The sequence below is a fragment of the Copadichromis virginalis genome, linkage group LG5 (assembly GCF_057382275.1).
Source record: "Copadichromis virginalis isolate Kocher_CV1m ecotype Utaka linkage group LG5, C_Virginalis_male_GT1.1, whole genome shotgun sequence".
Classification (NCBI taxonomy): Eukaryota; Metazoa; Chordata; class Actinopteri; order Cichliformes; family Cichlidae; genus Copadichromis; species Copadichromis virginalis.
Window position 1 is genome coordinate 37,034,580 of NC_140622.1, and position 16,145 is coordinate 37,050,724.

The following is a 16,145-nucleotide window of genomic DNA, read 5'->3' on the forward strand; positions in this document are numbered from 1 at the left end:
TCTGATCTTTTTTCCTGGAGTCATTTAAATCTATAAAAAAACTGCTCAAAACAGTATCACAGAGGAATGGTGCGTCATGCACTAAAGAAACAAAGAAAGAAGCCACACACCCATAAAAGCCAGCTTCACTTATACAAAAATCAGCACATACAAGAACGCAAAAAAAAGAAGGCTGTAGTGAACTAGGACAATATATATAAAATAAATGAGTGGGTCACTCATTTACTTGATGCCATCAAGCCTTGAAATATGTATATAAACATATATTTGTACTTCCTGCATGCCCATGCCATCAGCTATGCATTAGTACACTTTCAGGTTTCCAAAATGATCAACTTTCCGCCCCAGGAGCTGAGTGTTCCTAGTCTTGATAATGCGCTTAGACCAAATCAAATTTTTCATAGGTATTATACCTTATGTCACCCACTTATTTTTGAAGGTTTACAGCATCTCCATTTCAGAAAAAAAAAAAAGAAATAACTTTTTCCTTTTACAGAAAGTAAGGATACATAAATAAGTCTGTTGAAATAAGTCTGAATTATCTGTCTGGCAGCTCAAAAAGGTGAAACACAAGATATTTATCCATCCATCCATCTTCATCCGCTTTATCCGGGGCCGGGTCGCGGGGGCAGCAGCCTAAGCAAAGAGGCCCAGACCTCCCTCTCCCCAGCCACCTCCTCCAGCTTATCCGGGGGAATACCAAGGCGTTCCCAGGCCAGCCGAGAGATATAATCTCTCCAGCGTGTCCTGGGTCTGCCCCGGGGCCTCCTGCCGGTGGGACATGCCTGGGACACCTCACCCAGGAGGCGCCCAGGGGGCATCCTTGTCAGATGCCCGAACCACCTCAGCTGGCTCCTTTCGATGTGGAGGAGCAGCGGCTCTACTCTGAGCCCCTCCCGGATGGCCGAACTTCTCACCCTATCTCTAAGGGAGAGGCCAGCCACCCTTCGGAGGAAGCTCATTTCTGCCGCTTGTATCCGCGATCTCGTTCTTTCGGTCACTACCCACAGCTCGTGGCCATAGGTGAGGGTAGGGATGTAGATCGACCGGTAAATTGAGAGCTTCGCTTTTACACTCAGCTCCCTCTTCACCATTACTGCAGCTGCAGCCATAATCTGTCTGTCGATCTCGGGCTCCCTTCTCCCATCACTCGCGAACAAGACCCCGAGATACTTGAACTCCTCCACTTGGGGCAGGAACTCATCCCCGACCCAGAGTGGGCACTCCACCCTTTTCCGGCTGAGAACCATGGCCTCAGATTTGGAGGTGCTGATCCTCATTCCCGCTGCTTCACACTCGGCTGCGAACCGTTCCAGTGCGAGCTGGAGGCCCTCACCCTGGTGTTGATGAGGTCCGCCCCGAGTTCCTGAAGGCTCTGGACGTTGTAGGGCTGTCCTGGTTGGCACGCCTCTGCAATGTTGCGTGGAGATCAGGGGCAGTACCTGTGGACTGGCAGACCGGGGTGGTGGTCCCCATCTTTAAGAAGGGGGACCGGAGGGTGTGTTCCAACTACAGGGGGATCACACTCCTCAGCCTCCCTGGGAAAGTCTATGCCAGGGTGCTGGAAAGGAGAGTTCGTCCGCTAGTCGAACCTCGGATACAGGAGGAACAATGCGGTTTTCGTCCTGGTCGTGGAACACTGGACCATAACAAGATAAATATAACAAGATATTTATTTTAATTGTTATTAAGAAACAATGGCTTTTTTTTTCAAATAGCAGCATACATCCAGAATATATGCTATAAAACTCCTGAACAGCTGACCTACCCCAACTGCAATTTGTACATCAGCACACTTTTTATCCTTATTTTTATCTTTATTATCTTGTTCCTTTAACCTAGAGCTGGGCGATATGAGATTTTTTCATATCACGATATGTTTTTTTCATTTCAGGCGATAACGATATCTATCACGATATAAGCCAAATAACTATATTTGTAAGATTTAAATGTGCCGTTGCTCACAAGTAAAATGTGAAATAATCAGCAGCTTGTTTTTATTTAAATATTTATTTCCCATAATAAGTTCAACAGGGTAAATGTACTTAAGGAACATGAGACTTTTTCAGATAAATAAAGGCAAATATTGCAAACTACACAAAAGGCAGCCGCTAAAGCGTTTAAGTTTCAAAACAGAACAAACGAAACAGACTAAATTGTCAATTCCACTTAGAAACAAAATATTAATTCTAAAAATAAATCTTAGTTTGTTTTACAGAAGAACAGACAAAACTGACTAACTTTTGTCAATATCAAATAAACTGAGAACTAAAAGGAAATTCTCAATCTCTCCTTGTTGTATAGCTGAGCTTTTCAAACAGTTTTAACAGTTACTTTAGTCTGACAAAAGCCGAATGACGAATTAGCGCTTCCAGTCAGAGACTGAGGCTACGTCCACACGTACACGGGTGTTTTTGAAAACGGAGATTTTCCGTTTTCGTTTTAAAAAAAAATAATCCCGTCCACACATAAAGGCAGAAATGAAGGAAAACGCTGCTATGAACATGCCAAAGCAGCAGGTGGCGCTAGATTCCTAACCGTGCCTAAATGTTGGCCAATCAGAAGTCTAGAAGCCTCGGTGGGAAAAAGTAAACAAAGCTGGGGCATAGAAGCAGAACCGAGTCGTATGTGTGGACGGACAGTAACTGTGTGTATATGTAAGCATTTAAACACTGCAGAGAGTAGAATTAACAGTAACAGTATTGTAGAAATTCATTTCACCGAAACAATAACGTGGCGCACAGTGTCACGCATGCACCAGTTTATTGTATTTCCAGACTTGCTTTCGGCACAATTTACAGTGCACGCTACTCTGTTTTTTGTCAGACTTGAAATAGCCGAAATACCTTCACACTACGGAACTTCTATGGCTCTTCCGTTCGACAATCTCTCCGGCACTGGAACCATCATCTGTTTTCTCTTCGGTCACGCGCGGTTGATTTTTCTAGTCGGCACACTCATTTCCTCCATTATGCGCTGGCTGCTTCCCAAACAAACACACGTGCGGCTTGGCACTTGTGCTGTACGTAACAAGTCACGCGACGTGACGCTGCGGCTGTGATTGGTTCGGCTCTGCGCTACTTAATTTGGATTGGCTGACCTTTTTTTTTTTTTTTTTTTTTTTTTTTTTTTGAGGACAAGAGCGGCGAGGTCTATCGCGATAGCTTAATTTCTCTATCGAGTAAAAGTTATATCGCGATACATATCGTTATCGTTCTATCGCCCAGCTCTACTTTAACCCTTACCTAACTTGGCATTTGTGTATGGACACCAAAGGAAGAATTTCATTGCACAGAGAAATGCTATTTCTTCTGTATACATGACAATAAACACTTTGAATCTTGAATCTTGAATAAGATCTGAGTTTAGGTACTATCTTGATCAATGTGCTATAGAAGTATGCAACAACTCGGACATCAGCTTAAATAAAACTATATTTATTATTTCACTGGTTACTCAGCAAATGAAATGAAAAAAGGTGGGAAGCTTCACAATTGTATTATTTATATTCAACATATGCATAATTGCACAAACAGTGACAACAAGCAGACCCAACTTTAAAGGGAGGCACTGCTGTAGTAACTCAACAGCTAGCTTAGACCTCAATCACAAAGGCCTAGAGATCCGGTATCCACAACTCACCAGGAAAACTGGGTGCATGGAGGTCATTATGAGTCACTTGGTGAAATTGGTTGCAAAGACGATGCTGCACCGATTACCTCTTTCAGATGGCTTTGGTCGTTAGCAGTTTGCCATGGCTGCCACAGTTATGGTAGTTTTGGGAGTGGGAGTTTTTCCTTCCCGCTGTCACCAAGTGCTTGCTCATAGGTGGTCGTCTGATTGTTGGGGTTAAAGTGCCTTGAGACAACTGCTGTTGTGTTCTGTATAGAAAATCTTGTCTGCAATTATAACCTAACTATTACCAAAAATGGAGAAAATTTGCCTTCAAAGTCAAGTTATGCCTTTTACTTTGAGGTACAACTCTCTGTTTTCACTACCGCTTGGAGAGAGCAGTTGGCAAGTGTTTGCAGGTGTTCAGTGTAAACCTCTTTGTGACTTATTTCACCTTGTGACAAAGGTGAGGCATATTCAAGGAATACACATTTAATCCTCATGACCAGTGATTGCCAGATGGTGACCAGCTGGTCTAGGCCTGTGTGACTGAGGCCACAGCACATAGCACTCTATATATCCTGAACTCACAGCATCCTGGACCTGACTCACAGCTAAATGCCAAACTAACTGATATTACCCTTCACACTTCCATTGAGGCAATGGCCAGGCCAGCTCCAGAATACAGAAGTAACTTAACATTGGATAAAGTGCATTAATGTCATTCTCTAACTGATTTGAACACCTATTTATGGTAATATGTGATTGAATAGTGCAGTTACAACATTAGTTGGATAGCCAGACTGACAAATCACAGCCCTCTAATGACATCTCCAGGAACTTGACATTTGGGTCATACATCCATTTTGAGGATATTGAAAAATGCCCAGATGGTAGAAGACCTTCTTGAATCTGAAATAAATAAATTGAGTTGCTACAAAGTAACAAAATTAATTGATACATCATTTAATATTAAATAAAATAACCTATAAAAAGAGTCCTGCATCCCTGAATACATCTTTAATCAAGACAATTAATTTTTGGATTATTTCATTTACTCAGTCCCTCAAAAAGATATGTTCACATAATTATACACATCTCATTATTACTGTTGTAGTTTTGGACATCACATGAATAACACTGAATACTTAAGGGCAGAGGTTCCCAAAGTGTGGACGAAAGGTGCAAACACATAGAAAAATCTGCGTTTTCAAAAATACCCGTGTACACGTGGGCGTAGCCTGAGTTTTTAAAAAAATCGCAGTTTTCGGTGATTCGAAACACCATTTATGTGTGGACGAAAGGCCCAAACGCGTAGAAACAGCTGCGTTTTCAAAAATACCCGTGTAGATGTGGACGTAAAACAGTTAGTAGTTTATTTCATTGCTACCTGTAATTTACTGCAGTTTACTTGTATTTGTTTAGTTGTTTACTAAATATACTAAATGCAATGGAGTTTGAAAATAAAATATAACAAAATACAGGAACCACTGCTTCAGGGGGAGTTTTTTATTACAAATACATTGGGAAAAAACACATTTAGTTATTGTCCAATCATTCATTAGCAGCACGGTTATCGTGATCAGCTTCCTTTTACTGACTGCACAAAGTCAGCTTCTTTATTTACATGAAAGACCATTGAATCTCGCTCTGTATCTATATTATGTGTGTATAGGTCCTCTGCCAGAGGATAAATGCACAAATCCAGCGATCGGAAAACGTGCCCACGTGACGGTGTTGTTCATGTTCCTGGAATCCAAATGAGAGTCCATGGGCTGGTTTGCCTCCTACCCCAATCCTCTGAGTAACAATGAACAGTGTGGGGAGAGAATTAACCATTTTCAGTTTTCATGTTATTTGGTAATTGCAGTTACTTTGAGACAAAGGAATATTAAAGGCTGAATTTCAAACTAAGCCTGTCAGGAAAAATACCAACAAAGGGTTCCATAAGTTTCTGCTTCTGTGGGGTTTTTTTCCCTTCCTCAAACTCTGCGATTTCTCTTCTTTCTGAAGCTTCTGACATCAATAACTGTTTAGCTGCCTCCAGCATCAAATAACACTCAGCAGTACCTACTTAGACAATTAAGTTAGAGGATTCGCAGTAGCACGGTTTTATAATTTGCATGTTGTTTGCTCAATAAACTGAAATTGGAAGTTATTTTGCTGCTTGCTTAGACAAGGAAACAAATCAAAGAAAAACAGTAGGCTGTTTGTGGATTTTTTTTAAAAAAACAAAAAACTACAAAATAGGAAATAAATTACAAATTGGAGAAAGTGGACAAACCACTTGCTAAGCAGACCTAAAGATAAGGGATCAATTCACTCCAAACAGGAATGTGGTTCACTATGTAACAAGTAAATTATTTGAAAGCAATTGGCAGGAGCTGTTGTCTACCTGTTCATAACTGAAATGAGGAGAAACTCATCAAACATGAACAAAAAGAGTTCAGATGAAACTGAATGCCATGAAGCAGAACCTCCGGCTTTTTATTACTACTTCATTACTAAAAGTTCATTTTCAAAGTATTAAGTATTGAGTAAATATCAAAGAGCAATCTCAGCATCTGGGTCTTTATGTCTAGAGATTTATGTCCAAGGGCAACTTCCTGAATAATTTCATAATACCTACTAATACCTACTGTGTGCGTGCGTGCGTGCGTGCGTGCGTGTGTGTGTGTGTGTGTGTGTGTGTGTGTACAATCAGGGTACAGAAGAGGATGAGCAGAAGCTGACCCAGAAGTCCATCTCTCTGTTAGAGAGCCAACACCACCACCTACTGCACTGTCTGGAGAAAACAACAGTAAGTGCACTCTGTTATAAATATACATGTCCACTGTGTAGCTATGGCTGAAAACTTGGCTAACATTAATGAAGCTAGCGATGAAACTTTTTTAGATTTTCCAAATGTTACCTTATCAGAAGCTTGCTCTTCACACTGACTTTGCATGTAGCTGCCAACTTCCCCCAAAACAGATGAAAAAAGGTGTTTAGGGCATTGCCAAAAATGTCTGTCATTGTCACAGTAAGGTGTTCTTTGCTCTCAAATCTGTGGTTTGAGTTCAGCTGGAAGCAAAAAACACATTCTTGGTAAAATAAATAATTTTTAAAAAAAATGTCATAATGTTTGCACGCCAGGTTGACAGTTGTTATGGGACTTTGTGGGTGTGGGGTTTAGAGTGGGTCTGTAAAAACTGGAACTTGCGGGGTTTTACAACTCACCTGCACCATAAACTACATTTGGCATATTACGATGCCAAATCTGCTACACTGCAGTGAACCTGGTTTCTGAACTGCCCACCACAGTTTTGTCATGCAGTTCACACAGATGAGGCGTCACTGACGGCACACCAGTGTGTATTTGGACAGAGGAATATTCTCTTTTATTATTTTCTCTGTGTTGTCGCTTGTGATTTGCGATGTTGTCACTATTTTTCACATTTCTATATTGTTTTATATTTATTCAAACTGAGTTTTTGTACACAGTTGTTCAGATTTTCAGGCATGACAATGAAGTAAAGATTCAACATTTAAATGAGTTTCCTTTCAGTACTGAATCACATTAAATTTAAGGTTCCCTATTAGACAGAATACGTCAGTTTATACTTGTGATAGTCAGTCGAGCTTGAATTAGAACTTTCTGGCTTCAAGCTAACAGTTGTACATCATAATGTTGGACATTTATGTATTCCTTTAGTCTCTGTATGAGGATGAAACTACTCTTGAACTTAAATTATGATATTAAAGGAATATTCACAGTATCTGTTAAACATAACTACCCCTAAGTTCACTTAAACCTGGTCTGTGGTATACTTGTGTTAAAGTTTAGCTATGGTAACCTGTGCAGACCTGTGCAACAAGACACAGAAGACACTGGTTCGTACTACAGTTTGAGGACAGGACAGGATTTAGATCGTCATGTAAAGGTTTGTCTCAAATCTGCATCCACTGTAAAGTCTTTAAAGCTACTGTTGCAAAAGATGTTGGCTAAGATCTGTATTAAACACTGACAGTGTTATCCAGGCAGCCAATAAAGGAAATCAGCCAGGTGCATGATTTTTGTATGATAAGATGAAGGTTATTTTTTATAATTTCTTTAAATTGTATTTGTTTTGGTGTGGTTCCTTTTGTAAAATTATAAGTGAAGTACAACTGGGCAACAAGTCCTATAACGCTGTTGTGTAGCCTATTTACAGACTGCTGTTTTTCCTCTCTCCTGTTTTGCTATCCCCATGTTTTTTTTTCATTCATCTTTTTCTCTCCAGGCTCACGAGTTTGTGGACGAGCAGATATACGAGCAGAACTGTTTGGAAACGGCTCTGCAGACCTATCCCTCACGCAGTCCCTCTGTATCCAGCCATGACAGCTCCACACGTACCTGTTGTAGTCGAAAGAGAAAGAGAAATGTTCCTCTGCCTAACACCAGCCTGCCCACCACCCATTCAACACACCAGGGCCCGCTGCAGGAGCTCAGTGCCATCCACATACAGTGTGGTGACCCACTGTCCCACACCGCCAGGTGAAACAAAAACAGATGCAGGGGCAAGCATCAGAGGTTTGGCAAAAATTTCAAACTCCTGGTGTTTGGCCATTGAAACTGTTTTATGTGTGCAAGCATTAATCTTTCACTCCAAAACACATCTCTGGGGGTACACTTTGAAGTCCCTCACTCGACTCTAGACATTTAATAGATGGATCTGAATAGGCAATTGTCAACATTAATCCAGCTGCATTTAAATAATCTAATTAAATAAAATATATCTTTGAGAAAGTAGTTATACTTTTTAACTAGCAGAGTACATTAACTTTTAAAAATGTCATTTTAGTTTTGTACAGCTTTATTACACAAATTCCTCTCAAAATAAAAGGTATTTTAAGGACTCACATGTTTCATATTTTACTTCTCAAATGCATCACTAGATACACTATATGGACAAAGGTATTTGGTCACACTTCTTGGTCTCTGGTTCCAGGTGTTTTCAGTCCCATTGCTACAGATGTATAAAATCGAGCATTTAGACTTCTGCCTTCACAAACCTTTGTGAAAGAATGTGTCGTTCTAAAGAGCTCAATTAATTTGAGCACGGTACAGTACTAGGATACCATTGTTGCAACAAGTCTGTCTGAAATATCTTCCTTTCTAATATTCAACGATAAACTGTAAGTGGTATGCAAATTGCAAAGTGGAAGCATTTAGGACCCACGGCAATTCAGCTACTAAGTGTCAGATCAAGTAAAGTTACAAAGTGCTGAGGCACACAGGGCTTAAAACTTACCAATGCTCTGCTGACTGAATAACTGCAGAGTTCCAAACCTCCTCTGGGATAGCATAGAAACTGTCTGACGAGAGCTTCGTGGAATGAGTTTTCACGTCTGGAGAGCAGCATGCGAGCACAATGCCAAGCGTCTGCTGGAATGGTGTAAAGTCCACTGCCCCTGGATTCTGGAGCAGTGGAAATATGTTCTGTGGAGTTCCAGGCAGAATGACGGATTAGTCTTGGTTTGGCAAATGCCAGACCCCTCCTCCACCGAATTTTACCTTATAGGGTTGTTTATTTTTAGGATTGGTCTGGTCTGGTTTGGACTGATCTATGCTTCAGTGTTGAAAAAATCAGTTTGGGGAAGACCCTTTTCTCTTCCAGCATGACTGTATCCCAGTGCGCAAAGCATGGGCCATAACATTATGATCAGCTGATAGTGCTGAAGACCTTGAGTGACCCACACAGAGCCCATTAAACACTTTTGGGATGAACAAGAGTGGAGATTGTGAGTCATACCCCTCATCAGTGTCTGACCTCACAAATGTTCTCCCGGTTGAATTGGCAAGAATTCCCAGACACACTTCAAAATCTTGTAGAAAGTCATCACAGAAGAGTAGAAGCCATTATTGCTGCAGAGGGGAGACCATTTCCATTTTAATGCCTATGAATTTATAATGGGATGTCATAAAAGCTCCTGTAGGTGTAATGTGTAGGTGGCCCAGTACTTCTGTCCATAAAGTCATAAAGTGTTGTTTTAAAGATTTGTTTAGGCATAAATAATAAAGCTGACTGTGAGTGCAGTTAACTGATAAAACTTTGGTATATAAATTTCTCCAGAATCTTCATTTCCTGCCCAAATTTACAAAAACATTATAGAAATTACAGAACATGTTTTGCTTAAAAATGATATGTAATTACATATGCAATGTTTGTACTAGACATTAACCACATTTAATTATACTTAACAGCCGCTCCAACCTCAACCTTAAAACTGACGAGAGCAGCAGGATCAACTGCAAAAGTGGCCAGATCACCACAGCCATCATCAGCCTCCCAACACCCCCTGCTTTAACCCCTGATGGAGACGGGTTCCACGGGCCCCCACAGCGGAGGCCGCCCCAACCTCCAAGTCACCCACCACCCTTGAGCATTCAGACCACAACAAGCTCAGCTGGCGTCAACATCATCAAAGTCTCGGCTCTGTGACTGTGTGGCTGAAAGATGTAACTCACCCCACCAGGGGGAAGAAAAGCAGAGGAGGAGGAAGCAGGTAACACTACATTCATGGACGTACCGTGTTCCCTAATACAGGGTCAGTGAGAAGAGAGGTGTACTCCAGAGGACTCACCAGTTATGGAGACATTATTGAGGTAGAGGACTGTAGATATGTGACCTGAGAATCACGCTCGTGTCATGTCGTGTATGTACTGTAGATACGATGAGAGCTGCTGCATTTCTAAACGTTTCCTACAGCAGTGGAGATGCTGGAAAATAACTGATGATATTGTGCAACTGGCAGAAACATCAACAAACCCTGTTGACCATCACAAATTCACAGTAAATTTGACGTGAATTCACAGTGAAAAAGAAGATTTGTTGGATTAAATACTGAAGAACAAAGCTGTTGAATCTGATTGGTCATGTTTGTGTTATGTGATTGTCTATAGTATTTTGAGAAACATAAACTGTTTTAGTTTAAAGTCGCCATGCCTGATGCTGCTAATATCATCCCTGAAATGTGTATTTCATTTGTTGCAGACTGGAAACAGCGTTTCTTTGTTTTCGTTGGATAATTGTATCGATACATTATGTTGATTCCTCAAACCAAACTGTGATTTTAGTTGTATTTGAAAAATCCCACTGAATGTGGACTGAAGGCTGACGGTCGTCGTACTGCATTGAAACAGAGCAGTGGTTCTCAGCCTTGAGCTGACCGGAGAATTACTATAAAGCAAATGTGTAATTTAATGTTGAAGGATGAGGTTACAGTACATCCCATGAAAAGACCAAAACCAACCACTTGATTAGCTGAAATTCATTCATCCTAGTCTTAACTGTTTGTGTTACAAAAACACAGGAAAATAACTTGTTTTAAATAATTTTCTCCTGCAGATTAATATATGTGTTGCAGTAGTTTGTACAGCAGAAGGACAATGTACATGAGGGTTCTGACATGTTAATGTAAAGAAGAAACAAGCCATGCAGTGAAACAGTGATAATAATAAAAGGTATATAACATTGCATATTTTGGGAGGGGAAATACTACAACATTTGGTTTCAGTACAACAGCAAGTGTTAGTAAGGCCAGGATACTGAATAACATGATTGTATCGACAGTGTCCCAGAATGAAGTATCGTTTATGGCTCAGTCACACTACAGTAAAACTGCTGCATTCAGCAACCGATTGCAGGTAGTTTCAAAAACTAACTGGGTGCCCAATTTTGATCCTAAGGTGATTTTGTAGGTTACCTGCTCCGTGGCAGCCTGTGTCCAAACAGTCTGACTCAAACTGACTCCAGTCACTCTCAGACAGACTGGTTAAAGCTTGCAAATAATTGCCGTCTAATTTATAAATGTAGACAGATTGCCAACAAGTAGCAATCAATCTGAGTCAGTCTGTGCAGGACTCATCTGTGCCTCATCTCTTTGCAGTTGATTTTAACACAAATTGTTGCCAACTGCTTGTATTCCTAAATAAAAGCAAAGCTGCATCTATATCATTTCGCTGTCTTGCAGCAACCATCACATCGCTATTTGTGGAGAAATTTCTGTTTTGAGTCTATGAGGTTGTAACTGGACTCTGAATGTAAGTAGTTCATTTAAATTTCTGTTGAGTGTAAATTTCTGTGTATGTAGATAGCAACAGATTTGCAACAGACAGCAACAGATTCACAATTTGCCAACTGGAGCCCCTTCTGTCACAAACTGACAGCAAACTGAAGACAGCAAATGGGGTTGCAGACCTGGTCCCCATCTTTGAAAAAGCCATTTTGAAGGAAGCAAGATTCCAAATCAACTGCACACTCTCACAATATCTTTGGTGTCATGCTCTCCAAGCACTCTTTCCTGGTGTCACTGTAGCAATTTCCGATCTTAATAACACCACAATTTAATTTCAAATATCAAAAATTATTTTCAATTTTTTTTTCACAACTTAAGATTGGAAATCGTTGTGTTTGCACAGATTCACTTTGATCGTCTCTTGATTTGCCGGTTTTAAATCACTGCATTTCACCTTTTTTCCTGCCATTGGCAACATTGGGGAAACTTTACAGATCAAATTAGGTCACATACATGGCATGAATTGATAGGATGTTTACATTTAAATAGCCATCATAAAAAAATCTTAATTTTTTGTAACTAAAAAATAAGGTTAAACTTTATTTATTATAAAATACCTCTCACAGAACACCTGTAGTACCTACTGTGGGTACAAGTGGGCTGCAGCCCAGACTTTGAGAATTACTGAGCTAGGTTAAATTCATTGTTACATTGTTGCCATCTTATGGAACAGAAACAGAGAATATTGCCGGGCTTATCCTGACAAACAACCTACAAAATTCATATTAAAAAATAAATTGTGGTTAAGTGCTTGTATGAATTTGATAGCACACTGACGCTTTATGCCCACTGTGCTGCTGCCACTCACGTTGAAGGTTGAGCAGGACACTGAAATGGAAAATAATACTGTGCATGTTCATCATGAATGTTTGGGTATTGAATGCCATGAAGGTTGAGCACCACTCGACCTGGACAATTACAGGACGTAACGTATTCGTGTTCGGTTCGGCATTATAAAACTAAAACTAAAACGAAATCCGCTGAATATTTGAAAATATTTTAAGTGTAGATAAAATACCCAGAGCTAAAAAATTATTTGTTTTTTCAGGTATTCTGTCTTACCTTAAAAATTTTAGTTGATTTTTTATTTTTTACTTTCTTTTTGACATATTTGTAGCCCTCTGTCTTCTCTAAATGTCTCTGAAAAGATGTGATTTCACTGATGACTTGAAATATTTGTGTGCTGTTCATGAGACACTAAGCACAACTCATATCTTCTCAAATGTTTAGAAAAATAAAATAACTTAATCCACTTAATGTTTTCAGTGATTTCCACCTTAAACATGTTTTTTTTTTCTTACATTAAATGTGTTTATCTTGAAAGCCAGTTAAACCAATATTATACCAGCTTCTGAGCAGGATAAACAGCACATGTGAGTGACCCTGGAGTTGGCATAGTTTTGTCAAACTGCTGTTTTTAAGGTCAAAAACAAACTCATTCTAAAGAATATGCAGCTAATAATTCGGTCAGTCTCAGAGATGCTCACAGGATGGCAGCAGAGATACTTTCTAACATTAAATCAAAATGAGCTGAGCCCCGTAGGACTGATTTCTGGCCTTACTCCTCACTGGATTATCATTTCTAGACCTACTTGCTGCACACTGTTGCACATTTGAAGTCGGTAGATGCGTGTTTGGAATAGTTTGTGCCAAGTGTGCTATAGTTATCTGTATCAATTATACAATGTGTTTATTTTTCTCTTGGTTTTGTTTGTTAACGTGGAACCTGAGGGACCAAGTGAGGTCTTTTTTTGCTGTACTGGTATTTTTTGTGTTGCATTTCTGTATTTTGTCACGTTTTAACAACGAGGTGAAAGTATTGTGTGAAAATGGTCACTTTTCTGTCCTTTGTAAGAACAACAAAGTAGTGGTATTATTTATGCTGCTTTACAAAAACAAACCCTTTAGACACTTTTTGTCTCGTTATTGTTGGAAATATTGAGCATCTGCCCGGCCGTGGTGTTCATAAGCTGGATTTTGGTTACCATTAAAACAGTATTTACATATTAAGGCTTTTTTGCAGCTTCATAGACCACGTTCACCTTTTTTAAAAATGTATATTAAGAGAAATCACCTTTCTCACACCAGAGTGACTCATATATGAAGATTTTTGTTGTGATTATCTGATGGACTTTACTTCAAAGGCATCGTTGAGGTCTGTTCTAAAAGTCTTGGCATTGCTGTTTGTGTTGTTTCTTATTCTTTTTATTTTTTGAACTGAGCTTTTTCTGTCTGTTTGCTGTGTGTACGGTATTCTGTCAGTTTGTTTGTTATAAGAACTATGAAGTGTCAGAAAATTAAACTCTGCCACAACAGTCAAACGCTGTCTTTCTTCTCGCTCCCGTCACCAGTATCTTTGCATAGAAATCTGCATTTTCATTTTGGTTTCATTGTTTCATTTTACACAGATTGAAATTTCAAGATGAGCCCAGTCTTGTTTAAATTTAGAAATAAATCACATCATCTCTTATATTTTACACTTAAATCTCCAACTCAAGTCGAGCTTTATAAAAGTGGAATTACTGACATAGTATTTCACAGACTTCAAGCAGAGCCCATGTATGCATCATACATACACAGACTTTTGCACACTATTCACTTCGGCACTGGCACAGTGACCCCACGTAAAGTCTGTAACTTTATGTGGTCTGCTACTTCATGGCTGACTTGCTGTGGTTCCACTTTGCAATAATACCACAGCTGATCATGTAATATCTAGTGTGGTATTACTCAAATGTAGTGAGAATGGCCTGTTCGGTCATAAATGTTTGTGAAAGCAGACTGCATAGCTGCATGGCTATAGGACTGAAAACAGAGCGTCATGTGCCCGGATACTTTTATCCATTAAGTCTATTCAACCCAATATTCTGCAGAATCTTTTATTGTGTCAGTTACATTTATTTTGTTGTGAATAAACACCACATTTCTTCTTGTGACTATAAAATAGAGCTTTAAAAACCACTGAATGTTTGTTCATGTACGTTTCATATTCTCAAAAGCAGGATTAGCATTGCCAAAATGTTACACCCTTCAATATTTTACATAACCACAAACATGAATCTGTCTGCACATTAGTAAATGCCTCACGAGATGAAAGTATGAATCAGCCTTTGTAGAATCGATGCCACTGTGTTTACTAAACATATTACCAAACACACATTAAATATTTTATCACCAAAACTAATGCAATATATTTAATGGGTAAGGTTGTAGGCTGTATCTAAGATCATGCGACCACATTTATTTTAATACAACAACGTTTTAATGTTCTTTTAATCTTGCAGAGTTTTAGCAGATACAGAAAAATTTTCATGTTAACAAATCTTTTAGTAATTGAGGACAAGTTTGTTTATTTTAATGCACTTCTTAGGATTTATTTGTTATAAAACAGCCAGTTACTCAGCATGTGGTGATTTTAGCAGGGAAGGTGCTTCATTATGAAACAAAATTTAATTTGTAGCAATCAGATGGTGTATTATTCAATGATAAAACTAGCCCAGTTAAGTAAGCACATCACTTAAAGCAGCAGACATGATAGGAATGCTTTGAAAAACAGAATTTAAACGCTGCATAAATTACATATCATATTACGTTAAAATGCTGTTTGAGTCATGTTATTTTTCTAAAACACCTCTTTCATGTGTGCACGAGTGTTTTGATGTCAGCTTACTCTCAGCCACAGGTGTGGTCTTGACAACCATTTGAAGCTTAATATTTGCCATTAGTGGTTGTGTGACTGACATCAGCACATGGAAGAACTGCATGACTCAAACTCAATGACTAACACTGCTTGAAGTAAACACAAACATACCCAACAAACACATCTTTACAAATCCGCTTTGAAGATATTAAAGTAAATGCCACTTCAGTTTTATGCATTACTAGTTTTGGAAGATTTTGCACTAGGTACAACTGTTGTGAGTTTAGACCCTATTTTCTGGTACCCCTAAATTTCAACATACCACCCATAAAAATAACTAAGTTATGGTAGCAATAATAGTGTATTTTGATATTATTTTCTGACTGATGTCTCTAATTTTATATATATTCTCAACTTGTCTATTGCAGAAGGTAAAGGTTACAAGGAAATCAGGTCTAAATGTCTAGTTTTCTCACTGTCATGATGTAAACATAAATTAAAACATAAATTGTTAAATAGGACTTGTTTTGCTGCTGAAAGAGGATGAAGATGTAATTTCATGGGCTAATTTTAAACACATTTTATCTTAAAATGCAGGGTAATTGCTGTGATGTGAAAAATGTCTTCTGATGTACATCTGATCTTTAAATAGTGTCCAAAAAGTTAGCTAATGTATGCTAGATAGAGACCATGAGATAACTTTAGCTTTCTTATTCAGTAGTCTGGTGCCATGCTGCTATTTGCCAAGGAACTAATGTATTTTATTACTTTAATTGTATTACTTTAACAGTAC

The 16,145-nt window shown here is 39.1% G+C and overlaps 1 protein-coding gene across 1 annotated transcript in view; it reads left to right on the forward strand.

The window, feature by feature from the left end:
- The window catches only part of LOC146710261 (A-type voltage-gated potassium channel KCND3-like), a 105,304-nt gene extending 91,271 nt beyond the window's left edge, over window positions 1–14,033 (forward strand). Inside the window, exons 5-7 of the mRNA XM_085457624.1 lie at window positions 6,317–6,412; window positions 7,875–8,128; window positions 9,839–14,033. Of these exons, the coding sequence (XP_085313750.1) occupies window positions 6,317–6,412; window positions 7,875–8,128; window positions 9,839–10,076 (588 nt within the window). The 3' untranslated portion in view covers window positions 10,077–14,033. The remainder of the gene's footprint in view (window positions 1–6,316; window positions 6,413–7,874; window positions 8,129–9,838) is intronic.
- Window positions 14,034–16,145: the final 2,112 nt, after the last annotated feature.